General features: G+C 40.2%; 2 protein-coding genes across 3 annotated transcripts; both read left to right on the top strand.

The window, feature by feature from the left end:
* Positions 1-614: 614 nt before the first annotated feature.
* On the top strand, positions 615-22,071 carry LOC146513505 (mixed lineage kinase domain-like protein). 2 transcript variants are annotated; one of them, XR_014875139.1, is made up of 13 exons: positions 615-720; positions 6,693-6,870; positions 7,564-8,002; positions 10,248-10,346; positions 12,032-12,209; positions 13,449-13,549; positions 14,997-15,132; positions 15,280-15,364; positions 15,447-15,598; positions 18,320-18,369; positions 18,887-19,027; positions 19,129-19,477; positions 19,533-22,071. XR_014875139.1 is itself a non-coding variant. In XM_085166818.1 (12 exons), exons 3-12 carry the CDS (start codon positions 7,570-7,572, stop codon positions 19,176-19,178), a joined length of 1,425 nt encoding a protein of 474 aa, XP_085022944.1. In that variant the 5' UTR covers positions 615-720; positions 6,693-6,870; positions 7,564-7,569; the 3' UTR covers positions 19,179-22,071. The 2 variants fall into 2 exon arrangements, 1 of the variants encoding a protein (XP_085022944.1); XM_085166818.1 differs by having other exon boundaries at positions 19,129-22,071.
* LOC146513506 (uncharacterized) lies at positions 616-4,842 on the top strand. Its single transcript, XM_085166831.1, has 2 exons — positions 616-720; positions 1,322-4,842. The coding sequence occupies exon 2, from the start codon at positions 1,328-1,330 to the stop codon at positions 2,552-2,554; it is 1,227 nt and encodes a 408-aa protein (XP_085022957.1). The 5' UTR covers positions 616-720; positions 1,322-1,327; the 3' UTR covers positions 2,555-4,842.
* Positions 22,072-22,204: the final 133 nt, after the last annotated feature.

Raw genomic sequence — 22,204 nt, 5'->3', positions numbered from 1 at the left:
CTTACCAGTTCCTCATAATAATTAAAGCGAGAATATAGTAGAAGGGTGGAGTGACAACTGTTGGTTTTAAAGGAAAAGAGAAAGAGAATGCTTGAATGGTAAATGGACTGATTCTTATATAACGCTTTTCTACTCTCCCAGAGTGCTCAACGCCCTCTATACAACATGCCTCATTCACCCATTCAAGCACTTCTAAACACAAGTGCAAACTAACCTACATTCACACTCCGATGAACGCATCGGAGGGCAATTTGGGGTTAGTATCTTGCCCAAGGATACTTGACATGCAGACTGGGAAGACAAAGATCGAACCGCCAACCTTCCGATCAGTAGCTGATCTGCTCTACCACCTGAGCCAAAACCAACCCATAACTTGAAGGCGGGCTCAAAATGTGATTTTGGCCCACAAGTCCAGCGGATGAGTGGCATCTCCACATAGATGTGGCCTATATCACACATAATAATAATAATTATAAAATAAATAAATGAAAGACTGCTGTGGTTGAAACTGGAAAAAAAGTATTTCCATCTCTGACCAACTCTGACCTTTGCCTTTGCTCATGAGCTCTGGGCGGTTAGGAAATAAATAACTTTTATCCTGTTATGATCCACCAGGTTTCTGGGCTTGGACTTCTACAGAGGGATCTAAAAACAGCAGACTAGAAGGAGTGCAGAAGTGCACAAGGAGACAACCTTGAAGATAAATCAAATTTTAAAAAGGTAGGATTTTTTGTTTGTATAGGTAGTTTCCCACTTCATGACCACACATTGTATTTTTCTTAAGAAATTTGGGGGATTTCCCAGACAAAAGTGGAAAACGTCACATATCCTTCCAGTTACTTTGCATATAAGCTGTCACATTCAGTCTGAACACACCTTCATACGTCCAACTGAAAGATTTCTGACTTCAAGGAGGTGCACAAGGAGACAACTTTGAAGAGAAATCAAATCTTTTTTTTTCTTTTAAAGGTTTATTTGTATTGGTAGTTCCCATTTTGTAGTCAAACATTGTATTTTTCCAAGAAGGGGAAAGGGGAAAGGGTGCAGTGGCAAAAACAAAACATATCCTTCCAGTCACTTTCAGTCTGAACACACCGTAATACGTCTGACTGGAAGGTTTATGGCGTTAATTGGCTTAACATAGGCACATCCCAGCTTATCATGAGTGCTGAAATGAGATTTTAACGCTTTTTGTTGTGTGCACATACAAACTTTATCCTTTTGGAAAATTTCAAGTTCAGCTCAGTTTAGCTCAGTCTGTTTGAGTTTACTTCACCGTAGCACCACTACAATCACGTTAACTGTTTTACTTTCTCTGCAGCTGATCATGGACTACGTTGACGGTATCTTGACGCTTACCAAAGGCATCAAAAAGATGGTTGATACTATGAAGTCCAATAAGGAGTACTGCAGTCGGATTGCAGACAGAGTCAAAGCTATTGAAGGACTGGTTTTAAATATCAGACAGAGGGATCCAAGCCAAATCTCTGATACTGTCGATGGAGCTCTGAGGGAACTCTACGTCATCTTGAACTCTGCCAAGAATCTGATGGTAAAATTCTCTCAAACCAAGACTGTTAAAGGTTTCTTTAAGTCTGGCAGCATTGAAGAAAAGTTCAGCGAGGTGAACCAAAGGCTCACAGAGAACTTCCAGGTCCTTTCTGGTGCTCTGCAGGTTGAGCACAGCACCATGCTGCAAAAGGTGTATGAAGCCGTTTCAAAACAAAGTACTGAGGAAGAGGTTTGCAGTATGATGGCTAATACTAGTCTCACATCCCCTATGTTTCCCCCTGCCCCGATGTCAAGTCCTACAGTTCCTATGCTTCCCTTTGCCCCGATGTCAAGTCCTACAGTTCCTATGCATCAGCCTGCACAAGTGTCAAGTCCTACAGTTCCTATGCTTCCCTTTGCCCCGATGTCAAGTCCTACAGTTCCTATGCCTCAGCCTACACAAGTGTCAAGTCCTACAGTTCCTATGCTTCCCTTTGCCCCGATGTCACGTCCTACAGTTCCTATGCCTCAGCCTGCACAAGTGTCAAGTCCTTCAGTTCCTATGCTTCCCTTTGCCCCGATGTCACATCCTACAGTTCCTATGCCTCAGCCTGCACAAGTGTCAAGTCCTTCAGTTCCTATGCTTCCCTTTGCCCCGATGTCACGTCCTACAGTTCCTATGCCTCAGCCTGCACAAGTGTCAAGTCCTACAGTTCCTATGTTTCAGCCTGCTCCAGTGTCACACCCCCAACATCCTCAGCTTCCTCCTACACCTATTTCTAGCCCTACAGGTCCTATATTTTCATCCATACCAATGTCTAACCCTACAGCTGCCATGCCTGTCACCTACGTTATGTCCCCTACACCTTATGTGAGACAGCCTGTCTACAATACTACAACATCCCGCTTTATCGTCACCAACAACATAGCCTCCAGACCTGTCATGCAAGCCATTTCTCAGGGGTCAGTCACTGGCATCAGAACTGTTGCTCCAATCACTCTTCCAGCCCAAAACACGCCCATTGTGTCAGCTTATGTGGTCAAGAATGCTTTTTTACGTTAAAACAAGACAAACGTTTTGCTAATGGAATTTGCTTACATTGAATACAGTTAAGATACTGCTTTCAAGAGTGCAGTCAGGCTCAACTTAGGACCATCTTGCTCATCTTCACATCAACCACGTTTCCTGGTTGGCTGCCCTTGTGAACACAAAGTTTATGTAGCTGGCAGCCGGGGCTTCTGTGCCTGACATGAACATATTATGGTTATTCTCTCTCACTGGTATCCTATGCAGCAAAGTATAGGAAAAAAACTGTGTGAAACTGAGCGTTTAATTGAGCTTTGGACTTACAGGGATTACTTGTACATACCCAGATCAACATTTGAAAGTTTGGACATGTTTGAAATGAACATCCACCATTGGAACAGGATATATGACAGAAAACCTGCACGCTCTTTGGCCACAGCTTGCTAATTAAGCTAGCTAGCATGAGGTGATTATTGTGCCCTTCACCCTCTCATTCACTGGATCATCCAGTGGTCACATCTGACTGCAAAAAACAAATATACAAGCAGCCCAAATACAATCACTGAGGCTCTAGCTGACATCATGGTGTCCACATCCATCGTTTATATACAGTCTATGGTTACAATTCAATATATGACCTTGTATTTTTATGATGTATTTTGAGATATTCAGGAAGACTAGTAGCAACTACATAATAAACAAAGATTACTGACTTTTTGGGGAAAATATCTTCTTAGATTTTGGAAAAAAAAAAATCACTTCTGTAGTCTCTCCTGGAAGGTCTTCAGCATGTAGCATAGTTATGCTTGGTGACTGGGTTTCACCAACTGGTGACATCCTACCCTCTTTGTTTTAAATTTTTCACTATTAACACTATTATTTTTGATAATAATGTTTGTTAGGGGTTTGCCAGACAAGCAAAGGACTCGTTATTAAAGCCTGGGAGGATTATAAACCCCTTTGTCACATACAAGATAAGATAAGATAAGATAACTCTTTATTGTCATTGCACAGTCATACATAGTACAATAGTACAATGAAATTGGAAAACTGTCCTACGTCGGCACTACATATAACACAACACGACACGATATGACACATCACATCACATCACACGGCATCTGCTGCCAAAAATCTGCCAAACCAAATATGTGGAGCTACCCGCTGTAAATAAGTGAGTGGATGGAAGTAGCTTCTCTTCTTTTCTGATGCATTTGTTTTGCCATTAGATATATTTTGCTTTATTATTTTTATGTAGTTTACAACTTGTTTTGCTGGTGAGTCTATAATAAATCAAGAAATCTCCATGTCTGCCTGTTCATTTTTTATCGTTCTCAAAAGCTTCAAGCTGTCTGTTTTATCTGAACACTTCAGCTGAACATCCTCTCACCTCTCATCCAATTATGGTCACTTCTGAAAATAACAGCAACATAACAGTGGTTAAAATGCTAACAGGGTGGCAGAAAGACAGCAGCAGAAATACAGAGTAAGAAGTGGAGAATGGAGGCTACAGAAAACAGCTACAGCTCGAAAGGCTGTTTCTTTATGTGCAGCCAGTTTCATGGTAGAAGAATGAAATTAATGACAGAGGTAACGACATGACCAAACCAGTTTTTTAAAATGAAACTTCCTGCACAGTAAGTCGACCCGTTTTATTGAAATCCCTCGCCTGCAGTAGCGAGTTACAGGTTGTTGTGAACTGGATGCTAGAATACATTATTTTTGCTTCAACATTTGTTATTAAAGTTAATAATACTCTTTTTGATGATCTGTTGAGAACTTTACGTGAACCAAACTGTCAGTGAAATGCCTGATGTGTCTGATGTAATATATCCTGAATAATGAAGAAAACATGAATGTTTTTGTCTTTACGCCACATTTGACTCTGACAAGACAGACGGCATAATTATGCATGTACTTGTCATTTTCATAAATCAATCTTGTCATGTAAAACTCTTTGACATTTCCCGACATGAATGCTTCCTGTATGCTTGCATTTAGGAGAAACGGGTGGTATTTCTAGGCTCGAAGGTAGATATCATTTCCGTGAAGGCATTCTTTTCGGAAAAACAAACTCACTGTAAAGAGTTTAAAGGTACAAATGTGCATGCAGCACTGCGACTTATCCTGCTTAGTTTTATACTAGTTGAACATTTAAATGTTCCAAGTTTATCGATGTAATCTATATTTAAACAGCCCCTCCTAATGCACATATAGCTCTAACAATCAGACACAGACAGTCTCAAATCAGACACCAAGAGGGTATCTCCCAAAAACTGCCCTATGACCAACAAATAACTCTTAATGTTCCTGCATGAAATGGGCCTGTGAGGCCTGCAGATCATGTCTTCAAGGGAGCTCTTAGTGTCCATCACAAACGCAGGTGAAGAAAACTAGTTTCACTTTCCATATCAGCAAAGCTGATATCACTTAAGCAAATTAAGTGATAAAATATAGTTTTCTTTTTCTTTAATTGATTGATGGATTGAAGCCTTTATTGCAGTTGCCTGCCAGCGAAATTAGATCTCTTTATACATATAATAATCAGTGTTGGGAAGGTTACTTTTAAAATGTATTCCATTACAGATTACAGAATAAATGCCCCAAAATATATTCTGTAACGTATTCCGTTACGTTACTCAATGAGAGTAACGTATTCTGAATACTTTGGATTACTTAATATATTATCATGCTGTTTACAACTACATGAATGTACTATTGCTGTGATTTATTACTGTTACTGAAGGTCCGCGGCTCCGAACCGTAGTAAAGGGACCTCTGGCTAATACGGTGGGTTCTGTGTCGGCTCGTAGCCGAAAACTAGCTTTACTTTGTTGTCTGGGTCAACTTTGCTAGCAGAGACAGAGAGAGGCGTTGAAAGGCTGCTCCAACGGAACTTATTGTTTCAGAGGAAAACACGAACACGGTGTACAGTCGAGTCTTAATAGCTTACTTACAACTGGGCTCGTCAGGCTCTCTTCTTGGCTGCAGTGGTTATTATTATATTTACATGCTTCCAGCTCCCGTTTTTGCTCGATGACAGCTCGTACTTTTCCTTTTTCTCCCTCCCTCGCTCACAGACACATAACGTGTATGGCAGTCCATTCTCCCTGCAGCACGGACTACACTGCCCATGATGCTACATTCTTTAGAGCTATACCTGTAGCATTCTGCCTATTAGCTTAGCACAACAACAAAAAGGCCTCTCTCACCCAGGAAACACGCAGAGAGAGAGCGTCACCCTGTAACCATGGCAACTGTAACGCTGCCGCCTGGAACAACAGAACGTAGCTGTCAAACAAAACCCAAACAGTCCTGACCCGCCACAATATGAAACAGGGAAGTACCGCCGTGTAATCCATTTATTTCAACAAAGTAACTGTATTCTAAATACCACCTTTTTATATGGTAACTGTAACGGAATACAGTTACTCATATTTTGTATTTTAAATACGTAACGGCGGTACATGTATTCCGTTACTCCCCAACACTGGCTACACATTTAAAATATACCACCATTCGTGTGTGTTTAAGTATCCTAATATCTTAGACCGTATTTAAATTCACTGAGATATTAAATGAAAACGATCCAGCACCTTCTACAGATATTTTTCACTCTAGCAGACACTGTTAAACAGATCCTTTAATTTTAGTACAAGTTCTGTAATGTAAGTACAGAAAATTAAAAAGTAGCTCTTCTGATGACATTTCTGGGGTCTCCTCCTCCTGTGTGACCAAACATAACATGTATCAGCTGCTCGCTATCATAGATGGTGTCCAGAAACAATCGGGACTTTCTAAATAACTGCCAAACTTTCTGTGGAAATCCTTTTCTTGGTGTGTGTGTGTGTGTGTATGAGACAAAGAGACAGTTAGCTTTGCTTCACATGAGTGTACTTTGTGAAAAAACTCTAACTTTGGTCATTTAATTCTTACTCTTAATCGAATCCATATTAATTTTATGTGAAATTAAATATTAAATTGAGTGTTTAGAGCAGTCTGAAGCCTCAGTATTTAGCTTAAAGGAAATACTTGTACAGACACAGACCTTTATTTTTTTTAAGCGTGTGGCTAAAACACAGCTGACCACTTTTGCTACACTTGCTGAGAGACTGAAACCGTTATTAATCAGGAAGCCTCCACCCCCCACTGTGATTTCTACTTCTGCTTCCAGGATAAAGCAGTGTAATCCAGGCCTGTCAGAGGAGCACAGGGGACCAGGAAAGGCGTGTTTATCTGTCAGAAACAGGAAGCAACGAGGAGCAGTGCCACAGTTCAAGGCGATAGAGGCGGTTTCATTTTCTTATAGCATTTAAACTCGGCACACAAGACAGGCAGACTGGATTTCACAGGTAAACTAGCTTTCTGCTTTCATCTTATCTTTCTCTCACAGCAGGTCTTTTCCCATTTGATGACTCTGTGAATTAAACATTTACAGAAAAGCTGCACTTCCTGCTGTGTAGTGATTCTGTTGTGTGTACGTCAGGATGTGTGTGTACTCCAGGGTCGTTTTTTCTTCTTCTTTGATTTTGTTTAAACTGAACCCTCAGTGAGAATTTGAGGGAAATCTTCTCTGTGATTGTCTGCTGCAGCACAGTTTTAACTCTTTCACAGAGGAAGAATGAGGGGGAGTACATCAAAGTGTTGGACACTTGTTACTTTCAGATTTCTGTTTGAGACTGGATCAGTTTAAGAATAAAGATCACGGCTCAGGTAAACCAAAATCATTGGGTATTGTGTAAGAGCGGTCAAAACAGAGAAGTTAGAGAAATCCAGAGAGACTATATTTACAGGCATGCCTGTGGTTAAGTCTGAAAAAGCCTAAATTATTTCAGCTCTTCAGTTGTTTTCATTAGCCATTTTTAAAATGATGGTTGGTTTCTTCATTTCAATTTAGTTTTAATTCATTCCAGACTCTGGAAATCGATGCATCACACTCTGCATCGAGCTATGATTCTAGATCGAAGTTAGACCTGTTTGATTTTTTCTTGTTACTTCAACTCATTAAAAACTGTATAAACTGTCCATCCTCTCTGTCTCTTTAGCTTGTCATGGACTTTGTAGATCCCATCCTGTCCATCGCCTCACAGATCTATGACCTGGTCGAGAATGTGAAGGCCAATAAAAAGCGCTGCCAACGTGTTTGTAACCGAGTCAAAGCCTTGGAGGAGCTGGTGAAGTCCATCAAACAGACGTCTCCAGGGGTAGAGAAAGCTCTGAGAGAACTGTCCGTCACTCTTCAATCAGCACAGGAACTTATCAGAAAATATGCCTCAGCCAATTTGGTGGAACGCATCCTAAACTCCAGCAACCACGGAGACGAGTTCAACAGTGTGAACGAACGGCTCAACGATGCCTTCCAGGTGCTGTCTGGAGCTTTGCAGGTGGAGCAGGGGAACATGCTGTGTGAGGTATTTAAACAGACGACCAGAGAGAAAGAAGATCAGTTGGATGGGAGGGAGGACGACGCAGAACTGAAGACATGTGAGGGGAAACTGATTATGGATTTGCTTTTGTGGAGATTTGAGCAGAAAAAATTAACTACTTGGTCTCAAATGTGATACTTGTCCGTTGTTATGCAGGGATGAGCGGACCAAGAGAGCAGGATCTTTACCAGAAAGTTTCCTAATTTTGTTTACAGCTAACAAGTGTGTGTCTATGAAGAGGACTGAAAGTCAGACCCACAATCTTAAAATGAGTTCTTAAGTGCAGCTGGAGCAGCAACAGATTTGGTCAGAAGCCTTTCAGCAGAGATCTGAACAACCTGCAGACAATCCAGGGAGCTAGTAAACAGTTAATTACAATAATCCAAACGTGATGAAATAAGTGCATTACTAACATTTTCCCATTCTAGAGTGACATAATGGGACTTAACATTGCAATATTTATTACGTGATATAAACAAGAGTGAACCAAAGATTTGAAATGAGCTTCCAAAGTGAGAGAAGAGTAAAACGTTACCCCAAAGTTCTTGATAAAAGATTTAGCACAAATATATAACCGAATGTCATCTGCATAGCAGTGATAACAAATGTTCTTTAAGGTGCTAAAAATGTGCTGAAGAGGCAGCAGAAATAATAAGGCCACCAATACAGAGCCTTATGGTACACAATAGGTTCTTAGAAACAGCCACAGAACAGAAAAGCATCTTTCAGATAGAAAGAAGTCAACAGTATCAAAAGCAGAAGTAATTCAATTCAGTACAATTTCATTTATACAGTGACAAATGACAACAGCGTTCACCTCAAGGGGCTTTATATTGTAAGGTAAACCCTACAATAATACAACAGAGGAAACGCCAACAATCATATGACCCCCTATGAGCAAACACAAGACAGTGGGAAGGAAGGAATCTGCTGCAACTGGTTGGGGTGAGGGGAGGGAAGAGAGAGAGCCGGGGATTTATAATTACTAATGATTAAATGCAGAGAGGTGTATAAACATTTAGTGAGTGAAAAAGGTGACTGAAGAAGAAACACTCCCCCAGCAGCCTACGTCTATTGCAGCATAACTAAGGGAGGATTCAGGGTCACCTGGTCCAGCCCTAACTATATGCTTTAGCAAAAAGGAAAGTTTGAAGCCTAATCTTAAAAGTAGAGATAGTGTCTGTCTCCTGAATCCAAACTGGAAGCTGGTTCCACAGAAGAGGGGCCTGAAAACTGAAGGCTCTCCCTCCCATTCTACTTTTAAATACTCTAGGAACAACAAGTAGGCCTGCAGAGCGAGAGCGAAGTGCTCTAATAGGGTGATATGGTACTACAAGGTCATTAAAATAAGATGGGGCCTGATTATTTAAGACCTTGTATGTGAGGAGCAGGATTTTGAATTCTGGATTTAACAGGAAGCCAATGAAGGGAAGCCAAAACAGGAGAAATATACTCTCTCTTTCTAGTCCCTGTCAGTACTCTTTCTGCTTTTCAGTGAGTTTTTTGGACATCCTGATAATAATGAATTACAGTCGTCCAGCCTGGAAGTAATAAATGCATGAACTAGTTTTTCAGCGTCACTCTGAGACAGGATATTTCTAATTTTAGAGATGTTGCGCAAATGGAAGAACGCAGTCTTACATATTTGTTTAATATGTGCATTGAAGGACATATCCTGGTAAAAAGTGACTCCAAGGTTCCTCACAGTGTTACTGGAGGCCAAGGTAATGCCATCCAGAGTAAGAATCTGGTTAGATACCATATTTCTAAGACTTTCTGGGCCGAGTAAAATAACCTCAGTTTTATCTGAAATCAGAGGCAACAAATTAGAGGTCATCAATAATTAACCTTAGTGTGTGAAGAAGAACTTATATGAACAAAGTTGAGCCTTTTAGATAGTTATAATTCAAATTGGCATGTGTCACGTATACTGCATTTGTCCAAAACGGCTGTAAGCTGCTTAGCTACAGCCGTTTTATAAAATCTTAGCAATAAACTGTAATTTTGAGATTGGTCTTTATCTGCCAAGAAGTGAAGGACCAAGCTTGTTTGTTTTGGGGGGTTTTTAATCTGTGGATGACGGCATTCTTAAAATAAGGAGGGATTTAGCCAGAGAGCAGTGAGGTGCTGATTATAGTGAGCACACAGGGACCAGTAGCCTGAAAGACATTTTTCAACAAAGATACAGATAAAATGATGAGAACAGGAAGGTTTTTTTTTGTAACGATATCAGTAATGTTGTCAAATTAGATCCGAGAGTTTGGATGGGGAATCAGAGTATGTCTTCTCTGTTTGCTCTTCAGTGCTCCTGGACTACATGACGGATCAGCAAGAGAAAACCAACACCATGCTGAAACAGTTTGAGCATCTTAAAGTCAACGTGGAAAAAGTCGTGGAGATATGTGAGTGCAGTACATATAGAGTTTCATTACAGATAGAAACAACTAAATCTGAAAAAACAAAAGCCCACCTGACCCCGAATTTATTTATTTAAAAGGGACAGTGCAGTTTAACATAGTTCAAGTGCAAGCCAGGAAACTGATGTGCCGCACATAGGTTTATAGCTACTGCTAATTTTCAACAATTGTCCCTTGTTGGGCTTCTTACAATCTAAATAGATACATTTTCATAAAACCAAATTACATCATAAATACAATTACAGTTACTCGACAAATCATTAGTTAAAATGACTACATCTTTGATTTCCCTTTAACCACACTTTAACCTTCGATGTAAAAGATCTAATGTCTGTAATCAATTTGATATCAGTCGGAAGTGTGCTCCACAGATGGCGAGCCGTTATAGAAAAAGCTGACTGACCGAATGTGTCATGAAACGCTGTGTGGCAGGCAGGAGATGAGGACTCACAGACTCAGGGGATGAACTCAAAATCACAGCTTTATTTGCTGGTCACAGAAAAACGAGCATACAAAGTAAACTAAGCTAAACTGGGAAACAATGAACTAAAACTCACAGGGAGATCCACACAGCAAGAGGGACGGCGCAACACTAACTCAGAGAAACACAGGGTTTAAATACACTGGGAAGTAACGAGGGGAATGAGACAGAAGGAGAGCACAGCTGGGAGAAATCAGGACTGACGAGACAAGGAAGCAAAGCAGGACACATTCACATAAGACACGGACCTTCAAAGTAAAACAGGAAGTATGACACAGAGACGTGAACTTGGCACAGTGGCGACAGCAACTAAGAAACACAGAGACATAAACCATAAGGCAGAGGTCTAAGAACCAAAATACACAGAGGGAAATACTAAGCTTGGAACACAAGAAACTAGACTCGAGGGAGTAACAAAAGACCAACCATGAGAACATAATGCACAATACAGAGTGACAGAAAACAAGAAACTCAAACATGCAAAGACACAGACTTACACAGAGAAACATGAAGGGCAAGGGAGCAAAACTAGAAACCATAGAATAACTCACAAGCACAATAATACAAAAACCATGAAGAACTAAACACGCTGGGAGACCCAGGACCCTGACAGAATGTAGATCTGCGATATAATATCTTGCAGTTGCCGTTCACCTTACTCCTAGTAATACGAATACTTATGATGTATTTAATACTTCATAAGTAAATTAAATAATCAGATGAAAAAGCCATTTAAGCTCTTTTAAAAAGAGTGATTAAAAACTTCACATCTATTTTAAGTGTCACAATTTAACAACTTGTCCTGTATTCAGGACAATTTTTCCATAACTAACTTTGGCCATTGGGATCTATCAGTGTCTGACTAAACTGCAGCAGTTTAATGTCTGTGATGCAGAGAAACAAAAACAACGACTGGGAATCTGGATTTTTGATCACTGGAGGAAACTCCCAAAAGGCTCATACCACCATGCATTTGGGCAAACAAAACAAACAAAAACAAACAAACTGCTGAACAGGCCTGTGAATTTTTTATGTTTTGGTTTTTTTGCCTGTTTCATATGGTCTGTTTTACCTTTTTCTTATTTGTTATGTGTAGCACTTTGTGAATCTGTCTAGAAAGGTGCTATATAAATAAATAAAATGTATTATTTATATGATTTACTGACATGTTTTTTTCTTCTTTTTACAGTGAACAAGCCCAGCATCACTAGTGTGGACATCCGAATGATTAAACCACAGGAGCTAAAGTACAAACATCCCAAAAAGCCCTTCATGGAAACAGCAACCTCAGAGGTCTACAAAGGAGAATATCGTGGATTCACAGTTGCCATCAAGAGATATATCGACCCTGTAAACACCAACCCAGGGTCTGTGCCACAGTTCAGCTGCATACTGAGAAAAAAAATGATTTTTTTTTTTACATAAAATAAGCAGTTCTATATAGTCAGAAGCCACCAATGAACTTAAATTCATTTGCAGACTCTGTTTATTCAGAAATACATTAAAACATTGGCTAGAAGATAAATCTGTCTCCTAGAAACAAGGATTAAAGAATAATTTGATCTGAAGGAGTTTAAACTAAACTTAAATTTGAGCTCAAACATTAGAATACTGTTTACGTGTATTCAGTGTTGGGGAGTAACGGAATACATGTACCGCCGTTACGTATTTAAAATACAAAATATGAGTAACTGTATTCCGTTACAGTTACCGTTTAAAAAGGTGGTATTTAGAATACAGTTACTTTGTTGAAATAAATGGATTACACGGCGGTACTTCCCTGTTTCATATTGTGGCGGGTCAGGACTGTTTGGGTTTTGTTTGACAGCTACGTTCTGTTGTTCCAGGTGGCAGCGTGACGGTTGCCATGGTTACAGGGTGACGGCCTTTTTGTTGTTGTGCTAAGCTAACAGGCAGAATGCTACAGGTATAGCTCTAAAGAATGTAGCATCATGGGCAGTGTAGTCCGTGCTGCAGGGAGAATGGACTGTCATACCCGTTATGTGTCTGTGAGCGAGGGAGGGAGAAAAAGGAAAAGTACGAGCTGTCATCGAGCAAAAATGGGAGCTGGAAGCATGTAAATATAATAATAACCACTGCAGCCAAGAAGAGAGCCTGACGAGCCCAGTTGTAAGTAAGCTATTAAGACTCGACTGTACACCGTGTTCGTGTTTTCCTCTGAAACAATAAGTTCTGTTGGAGCAGCCTTTCAACGCCTCTCTCTGTCTCTGCTAGCAAAGTTGACCCAGACAACAAAGTAAAGCTAGTTTTCCGCTACGAGCCGACACAGAACCCACCGTATTAGCCAGAGGTCCCTTTACTACGGTTCGGAGCCGCGGACCTTCAGTAACAGTAATAAATCACAGCGATAGTACATTCATGTAGTTGTAAACAGCATGATAATATATTAAGTAATCCAAAGTATTCAGAATACGTTACTCTCATTGAGTAACGTAACGGAATACGTTACAGAATACATTTTGGGGCATTTATTCTGTAATCTGTAATGAAATACATTTTAAAAGTAACCTTCCCAACACTGCGTGTATTTACATCGGTATGTATTCATTGTCACCATAAAGGTTTTTTTTTTTTACCATTTGCAGAAAGGTGCAGTCCATTTTCAACAAAGAAGTCGACACCATGAAGAGATTTGAGTCGCCCAACATCCTGCGAATGTTTGGTATCAGTATCCTGGGTAAGAATGGTGAGTTGAATGTAGCCTGTCAGTAACGTTGCAGACAGAGGTGGTAAAACTTAGAGTCTGCAATGCAAAAGTCCTTACTTTGTCCCAGCTGATGTTCGGGAATATATGGTCTCATATAAATGTTCTTATTGAAGGATTCTGTTGGCATCCTCTAGGTCATTTGGTGCCAGTAGGTACCCATGTCATTGCTATCTGTCAGAGCTGATGAGTCTCCTGCAGGGAACAGTGGCATGGAGCTTGCTCAAGCACTTTGTAACAAAACCACAGCAGACCCGATGATGTTTGCGTGCTTTTTAGCATTAACTTTATTTACACAATCAGTCGCTGTTTGCAAAGACGCAAGGCTGCAGCTTTCCAGTTGCCAAACGAACAAATACCAACAAGAACAACATCTGACAGGACCCAGTACGGACTCTTTATGCTGGCGAGGAGGGATTCGGGTGCCGGTCAGGTGCGTCCGCCTCCCCTACAGCGGCACCGTAGACCACGCCCCACCACACACTTTCTTTGTCGAAGTTCTTCATCAGTGAGAATTCAGTAGAGGCATCTCTACTGAAAGATGTCGAGATTCCTGTTGATACTTGCCGATGCCCTCTTGGTTTTACTGCCACAGATAGCTGTAGGTGACATGATGGAGGCAGGCTGGTAGAAGTTCATCTTGCTGAAACAACAACACTCAAAGCATCAAGTACAAACCAAAAGCAAGAATCTGCAGGAACCTGAGGTGAGGAGACAACTATCTGACAAGGACTCAGGGAGAAGACGCAGGAACAGGGATAACAAGGCATGAGTGAACTCAATCAAGACATTGTGCTTGTTTGACAGAGCATACGATAAAGACTGAATCGTTCTTGTGGTCCTGCATCTGTTTAAAACAACAACAACAAGAGACAAGGAACAATTGGACCGTCCAATGTCTTAACATGCTACAGTTCCTTGTAGCATGTTAAGACATTGGACGGTCAGTGGCTCTACTAAAGTTATCTTATGTTATAATGTTTTATTATAGTATGCTGATGTCAGTTTTCATGTCCCCGTATATTGTTGTGATATCTGGGTAAGATAAAGTTTTTACTGATTTTTGCATTTGGTGTGGCCTTGACCCGATTTTCATCTAAATGAAATCAACAAATGGACAGACAGGCAAACAAATAAGGAAATAAGCAAATGGGACTGATTACATACCCCCTCCTTTTTGGGGGAGAACAAAAAAGAGAAGTAAAAACAAAGAAAGTCACATGAGAAGCTACAGTCCCCTTAAAAAGCAAGTTTTCACAGAACTCTGTCCTATAAAGACTTTCTGTAAAAATAAAACAGGAAGTAAAACAGGAAGTAAAATGAAGCAATTTTCAAAATTATGAAGGAAGTGAAAATTAGAGATTACAACAAAAGATGGGGAAAAGTTTGCTATGACCTTGCAATAACTTGTCCTTGTGACTACCTGTAGGACACAACCCTCAGTTCTTCATCATCATGGAGTACTGCGAGAAAGGAAGTCTTCGTCAGGTTCTGGACTCTGACTGCAGGCTGTCCTGGATCAGGAAAGCTCGTATGTGTTTCGATGCAGCACAAGGACTCTATCGGTCAGTGTTTCTGCTTTATTGACAAATTATTATATTATAAATAATTATTATAATATATTATAAAGTATCCAAACAGCAGGTGAGTCGCTGAGCCTGAGATGAGAATGTGTAGTTTATGCACTAATGTTTTTAACTGTCATGTTTTAGACTACACAATACAGAAGAAAAATCTAAGGTGCACGGGTGCATCAACAGCAGCAAGTTCTTGGTGGCTGAAGGCTACATCGTCAAGGTACTGAGGGCAGTGCATGCTGGGATTCCTTGCAGTCCAAATTGAACAGCAGCAGCACTGATGATGTTGTTGTTCTTTTTAGCTCGGAGGTTTTGAGCTGGCAAAAACAGAGACGTCTCTGAAAAAGGTGAAGAAATCTACAAATGACGACGCAATCAGGTCCCTGTGCTACTACTCTCCCGAGAGGCTCAACGACATCAACCATCCTTACAGCAAAGAGTGTGAGATGTACAGGTGAGCACCAGCCTGGGATATACTTCCACTCACAACAGCATTAAATGAGTTTTTGTTCAGCTGAAATGATGTGAAAAAGTTTTAGCACACTTACTGATTTATTATTTTTTGAATATTTGTCACAATGGCATGTTTAAAATTTTATATTAGACAAGGATAAGTTGAGCAAATCCAAAATGGTGTTTAAGTATGTCACGGTCTTGGTTACGAATGACGGAAGAAGGGAGCGGGAGATCGACAGACGGTTTGGTGTTACGGCTGCAGTGAGGCAGACGCTGTAGCGGTCTGTCGTGGTGAAGAAAGAGCTGAGTATAAAAGCGAAGCTCTCAATTTACCGGTTGATCTACGTCCCTTCCCTCACCTATGGTCACAAGCTGTGGGTAGTGACCGAAAGAACTGTAGTAACTGGATACAAGCAGCAGAAATGGGCTTCCTCTGAACGGTGGCCCCTCCCTGAGAGATTGGGTGAGAAGTTCAGCCATCTGGGAGGGAGGGGCTCAGAGTGGAGCTGCTGCTCCTCCACATTGAATGGAGGCAGTTGAGGTGGTTCAGGCATCTGACACAGATGGCTCCTGTGTGGCTCGTCGGCAGTGCTGGGCAAGTTACTTATAAAAAGTAATTAATTATAGTTACTAGTTACCTCTTCAAAAACGTAACTGAGTTACAATATTCTAAAAGTAATTAATTACTTGAAAAGTAACTATTGCGTTACTTTAAAAAGCGTTTAACCCTCTGGGCTCCAGGGTATAATTGGCCATTTTTAACTACTTTTGATGTTTCCTCTACATTTCACCTTTAAAAAATATTTACTTTGCCTTGTTTGGTTTCATTCTTTTCAGCACAACCTCACATTTGTACAGTTATGTTTTCATTTTGACAGACTGTATTAACACAATTGATCTAAAATCAGACAAAAACACAAAATCAGAGTAGAAAAAGTGATATTTTTACTGTTACAACCACAAACATGTTTAATGATCATATTTCATAACTTTAAATACAAATACAAATTGTCAATTTTAAAATCCTGTGCACAAGTTTTGCAAACAAAGTTATTTGTATCCATTTACCTTTTGTTTTTTAATTTTTGCTCATAATCAGAGAGTGCTCGCTGCGCTGTCCTTAGACAGTAAACGTGACGAAACTATTGAGGAAAAAACGCCGCGTATATTTTGTTTATCATGACTCTGGTTTTACGTGGCCTATCAACACAATTTATAAACTGGTATTTATCACCTTGTTGCTTTGTCTTTAAGGCTACGTCCACACGTACCCGGGTATTTTTGAAAACGCAGATTTTTCTATGCGTTTGCACCTTCCGTCCACACGTAAACGGCGTTTTCGGTCACTGAAAACGCAGATTTTAAAAACTCCGGCCAGGGTGGATATTTTCTAAAACTCAGTTTTTGCATTTAGGTGTGGACGAGAAAAACGCAGAAAACGCAGAAAACGCAGTGTCAAAGGTGTGCGCCTTTTTTTTGACGTCACACTGTGCGCCACGTTATTGTTTTGGTGAAATGAATTTCTACAATACTGTTACTGTTAATTGTTCTCTCTGCAGTGTTTAAATACTTACATATACACACACAGTTACTGTCCCTCCACACATACGACTCGGTTCTGCTTCTATGCCCTAGCTTTGTTTACTTTTTCCCACCGAGGCTTCTAGACTTCTGATTGGCCAACATTTCTACACGGTTAGGAATATAGCGCCACCTGCTGCTTTGGCATGTTCCTAGCAGCGTTTTCCTTCATTTCTGCCTTTACGTGTGGACGGGATTATTTTTTAAAACGAAAACGGAAAATCTCCGTTTTCAAAGATACCCGTGTACGTGTGGACGTAGCCTAAGTGGTCATGTGATTGGCTTACCACGACTACTTTATTCTTCCTTAGTCAAGCAGCAGCACTCATGCGAATGTTTTGCCCCCTGAGCTCCAGGTGTTGTGCTAGACAGTGATCGTGATTACCGTCCGCGGGAGCGCGCAGCTGCTTAAAGATGTAGCGTCCAGATTACTTGCAGCTACTTCCGTGCAACTGATATAAGATGCGGTAAGCTGAACACAGCTTCAACCGTCTGTTTGTTGAAAAATAGTAACAGACCGCGTTTTCTTGTTAGTAACTGTAACGCCGTTGTAACGATAGGAATAGTAATTAGTTAGATTACTCGTTACTGAAAAAAGTAACGCTGTTACTTGTAACGCTGTTACTTGTAACGCCGTTATTCCCATCACTGCTCGTCGGTGAGGTGTTCCGGGCACGTCTCATGGGGAGGAGGCCCCGGGGCAGACCCAGGAAAAGCTGGAGAGATTATATCTCTCGGCTGGCCTGGGAACATCTTGGTGTTCCCCTGGAAAAGCCGGTGGAAGCGGTTGGGGAGAAGGAGGTCTGGGCTTCTGTGCTTAGGCTGCTGCCTCTGCAACCCAGCCTCGGATAAGCAAAAGAGGATGGATGGATGATGGAAACTAAGACCAAAACTAATAGAAACTAAACTGAAACAACCAAACTCACTCTGCAAACCAAATGAAATTAAACTGAACTAAATAGAAACCAAATAGAAAAACTATAATATCCCTGATTTACAAGGTGGACCTGCTGGTGTGTTTCCACAACATCATCCTGCTGCATAACCTGGGTGACTTTCAGGGCATGAACTGATCATGCCCCAATGTTTTAGAAAACATTCCTTCTAAAACGTTCCTATTTTCATTGTTGTCTTTCAGCTTTGGAATCGTCCTGTGGGAAGTCGCAACCCGTAAGAAACCCTTTGAAGGTTTGTATCTGCTGAAAATCAACTTGTATTATCCTGGTATTAAACACGTCAAATAAGGCAGGTGGACTTCATTTTCTTTTGGGAAGACATTTGAAATGTATTCCAAGACGCTTCTTCTGCTCTAAAAGCTGATCGAGCTACTATCTTAATGTCTCTGTATTACTGTAAGGGCTTTACTTAAAAATATACAAGGTGAAGGTGATTGCTGTGGTAATTTGGAGCTATATAAATAACATTTAATTGAATCGAATTGAATAGATAATGGCACGGCATGGTAATGTCTCACAGAGATGTCACACACCTTGGCACATGTGACAGCTGTGGCCCAGGCCTTGATTCATACCTTGGTTCATGTGAAGTTTAATGACTCACATGGATACAGAAATGAAATGTCTTTGCAAACCAAAAAGAAATCCTGTTGACTTCATTTTGAGTGCCTAACACTTCCACGAACCTGGATCACTGAGAGCTTGTGCAGTCAGGCATCTGTACCAAGTTGTCTGTACATGTTTTCCAGGTTTTTCAGATGAAGAAATTTATAAGAAGGTGTTTGAAGAGAAGTGCAAGGAGCCGCTTCCCGATGACTGTCCTGCAGAACTAAGGCAGCTAATAAACGAGTGCCGAGACTTTGATAGCTTCCAGAGGCCTTCAGCTGGAGGTGATAATAATAATAATGACTCCATCAGTGTGTTCAGTTATCTTTCTGTGACTGTCGGGGTTCAGTTCACTAAATTTCTAACAATATTTTGTCTTCTGTAGTACTGGTGGATAGGCTGCGCAGTGTGGTGGCACAGTTAGAGGACCAATGAAACTCTTCATCTGCCTTTCTGCTGGCCAGGCTCATCCTCAGGGGAGGAAATGCAGCTTTGAATAAAACTGGACTTTAACTTGTGGGCCACTAAATTGTATTTATATTCTACCTGGGTCGTTGACCCAGTGATTTCATTGTTGTACCTTTTTATTAGTGTTCTCGTCTTCGTTTATTTTTATGAAGATTTTGGTTTCTGTTTTGCATTTCTATTTTTCCCCAGTTCTTCTTGGTGTGTGTTTATGTGGTTCTCAAGTTTTGGCTTCCTTACTCCCTCTATTCTGTGTCCAGTCAGGCTCTGTGTCTGCCCTGGTCCCACGTCTCTGTTCCCTCTGTTGCAGTGCCTGCTTGTGAGTCTGTGTCTGTAAGTTCAGTCTGTTTCCTGTTTTACTTTGAAAGTCCGTGTCTCATGTTAATGTGTCTTGTTTTGCTTCCTTTTATGGGCTCAAATTGTGGTCATAAATATTTTGTACTTGTAAATCAGGATTTGTATGTGTAAAAAGAATTTGTGTGTGCGTAAAAAAGATTTGTGTGTGGACTTAGCCAAAAAAATACGTGTTAAACTCTGCACTCAAGTTTCAAGTTACAAGTACGAATTTTGACCCTGTTTTTCTTCCTTTCATCTGATAGGCCAATGATTGTAACTTGAAACTTGAGTGCAGAGTTTAACACGTATTTTTTTGGCTAAGTCCACACACAAATCTTTTTTACACATTGCATTGGCTGTCTGTCTCATCGTGGTGCTGAAAAGTTGGTTCCTGGGGCTGGACATTCAAGGGACCGTAGACTTTTAGTGCTATTTGTCCAGAGTTTTGGCAACCCAGTCGAGATCCGTTGGCTCTCAGACATTGGTACAGAAGACATTACTACTTTTTTTTTCCTCCAGAGAATCTTGCACTCAACCTGATGGGTTTTTTTTTTTTCAGAAATGTAGATCTATCTAGTCATCATCAGGTTTTATATCACTTGACTGTATGAGGAATATGTAGTTTCATTTAATAATGGATTCTTTGAATTGTACATAAATATGAATTTTACTCATGGCTGGTATAAATGATTTGTATGCGTATGCAGAATAAAATGTTTTTATGGATACTTTTATTAAAGCTGTACCGGGCACCAAACACAACTACCAAAAAAAACAAAATAAGTCACGGATTTATTCAAAATCTGAGTAGTGGTATGCTTTTTATCCGTTTTGACAATTTGACTCTGTTTCCAGAGTCTATATCACAACCATCAACTTAAAAATGACTTTGCTGGCTCTTTGAACCAGGGTTTTAATAGTTTTGCAATTTTCATTAGTTTTTATTTTTATTTAGTTTTGACTTCAGATTTTCAATTTTATATCAGTTTTAATTAGTTTTTACCAATTGTTTGCTAGTTTAGTTTAGTTTTTATTTTTTTGAAAATCCTTAGTTTCAGTTTAGTTTTGATTAGTTTCAGTTCTAGTTTTAGTTGTGTTTGCAATAATTAAGTGTAACAAAATCCCAGTTTCATCATATCAGTCATTCTGCTCATCCTTGGGTATGTTGCTATTCCAGCTACCATACTGCACCCTGGACAGGTCGCCTGTCTGTCGCAGGGCTAACACGCAGAGACAGACAACTCACATTCCCACCTATGGGTTCTTTAAATAAATAAATAAAGGCAGATGAACAACCATTGATACCAGGCAACTATAAAATGTATATCTTGGCCCCAATGAGACTATTAACTCTCGCAGCACCGGGTGTTCGTAATTTTGGTTCAAGTGAATTGATAAACTTTTTGAAGGTAATTGACTCACACAGTTGTGTAGATATCCCCGTCCTGTTGTCTCGGGATGCATCACGCTGCCTTGCCTGGGGTTAGCTTCTGTTTCTGGGGATGAGGGTTGAGTGTGCTCCCTTACCTTCTCAAGCTAAGCTAGGTTAGCCTTCTTGTGTGAGCTTTTCAAGTGCACTTTAAGGTTTGTGGGATTTTTTTCCCTTTAGAAATGTCCCTCATAATTTGTCTGTTTCCACTACAAGACACTTGCTTTATCCAAAACACAGTCATATTCAAAGTAATCCCAAATTGGACTCTGGCGCTTTCTCCCGACTTTTCCTGACATGATTCTGCGCGTGGACGGAGCAGCAACACAGACGACTCGACTAACGTGCTGCCACCTGCTGGCATAATGAGACACAGCAAGAAAAAAATCTGGAAACTAAACTTCATTTTCACCCTTGACTCTTGTATGACACGCACACATCAACGAAAACTAAACACATTTTTGCTATAAATTCAGTTAATTTTAGTTAGTTTTGTGAACACTCATTACAGTTTTAGTTAGTTTTCCTTTTTTTGTTTTTATTTTTTATTTCCGTTAACGAAAATGTTTTTTCACTTCTAGTTTTCGTTCTTTCGTTAGTTTTCGTTAACGATAATAACCTTGCTTTGAACACTCTCTAACATGGGCTATTGTTTGCAAAGACCAAAAGTTTGTCGGTGTGTGACGTGATTTCCTTTACGGAAGGACATGAAAATTAAGGAAAATACATGAAAAATACACACTCCTTCTTGTTTTTTGACTTCTGAGTCATGACTTACATCCTGAAAGATCTGTTTCAACTGTAAGGATCCAGGGAGGTTCCTCTAATTCACAGAATAGGGGTGAAAACTTCACATTCTTTTTCTTGTTGATGTAAAAACAAATGAGAATAAAAACCCTGTGTTGCCCCGCAGGGCTTTTGAGTCACCGAGATATTCGAAAATATTCCTTCACACACTCCCCTGCTGCCGATACTGTGGTAATACAGTGAGATTATTGTTTGTTATCTTATTGTCATCTGTGTTTCAAAGACATTATGTTCTGATTTTATGGAGTTCCATTTTGCCCTACCCTTTCAAGAGTATTGTTAAAGTTTATAGTTATAGTATGTTTTTATAAATATATTTATAAAAGACCTGGGCTGCTTGCTGAAAAATGGGATCAGGGTTTCCCCCACACTGAGGTGTGGCTTGTAGTAAACAACAGGTTCAGCTTGATTCACATAACGGAAC

This window comes from Neolamprologus multifasciatus, chromosome 7 (assembly GCF_963576455.1).
Source record: "Neolamprologus multifasciatus chromosome 7, fNeoMul1.2, whole genome shotgun sequence".
NCBI lineage: Eukaryota > Metazoa > Chordata > Actinopteri > Cichliformes > Cichlidae > Neolamprologus > Neolamprologus multifasciatus.
Note: the sequence above shows the minus strand (reverse complement) of the source record. Positions and strands in the feature narration are given on the sequence as shown.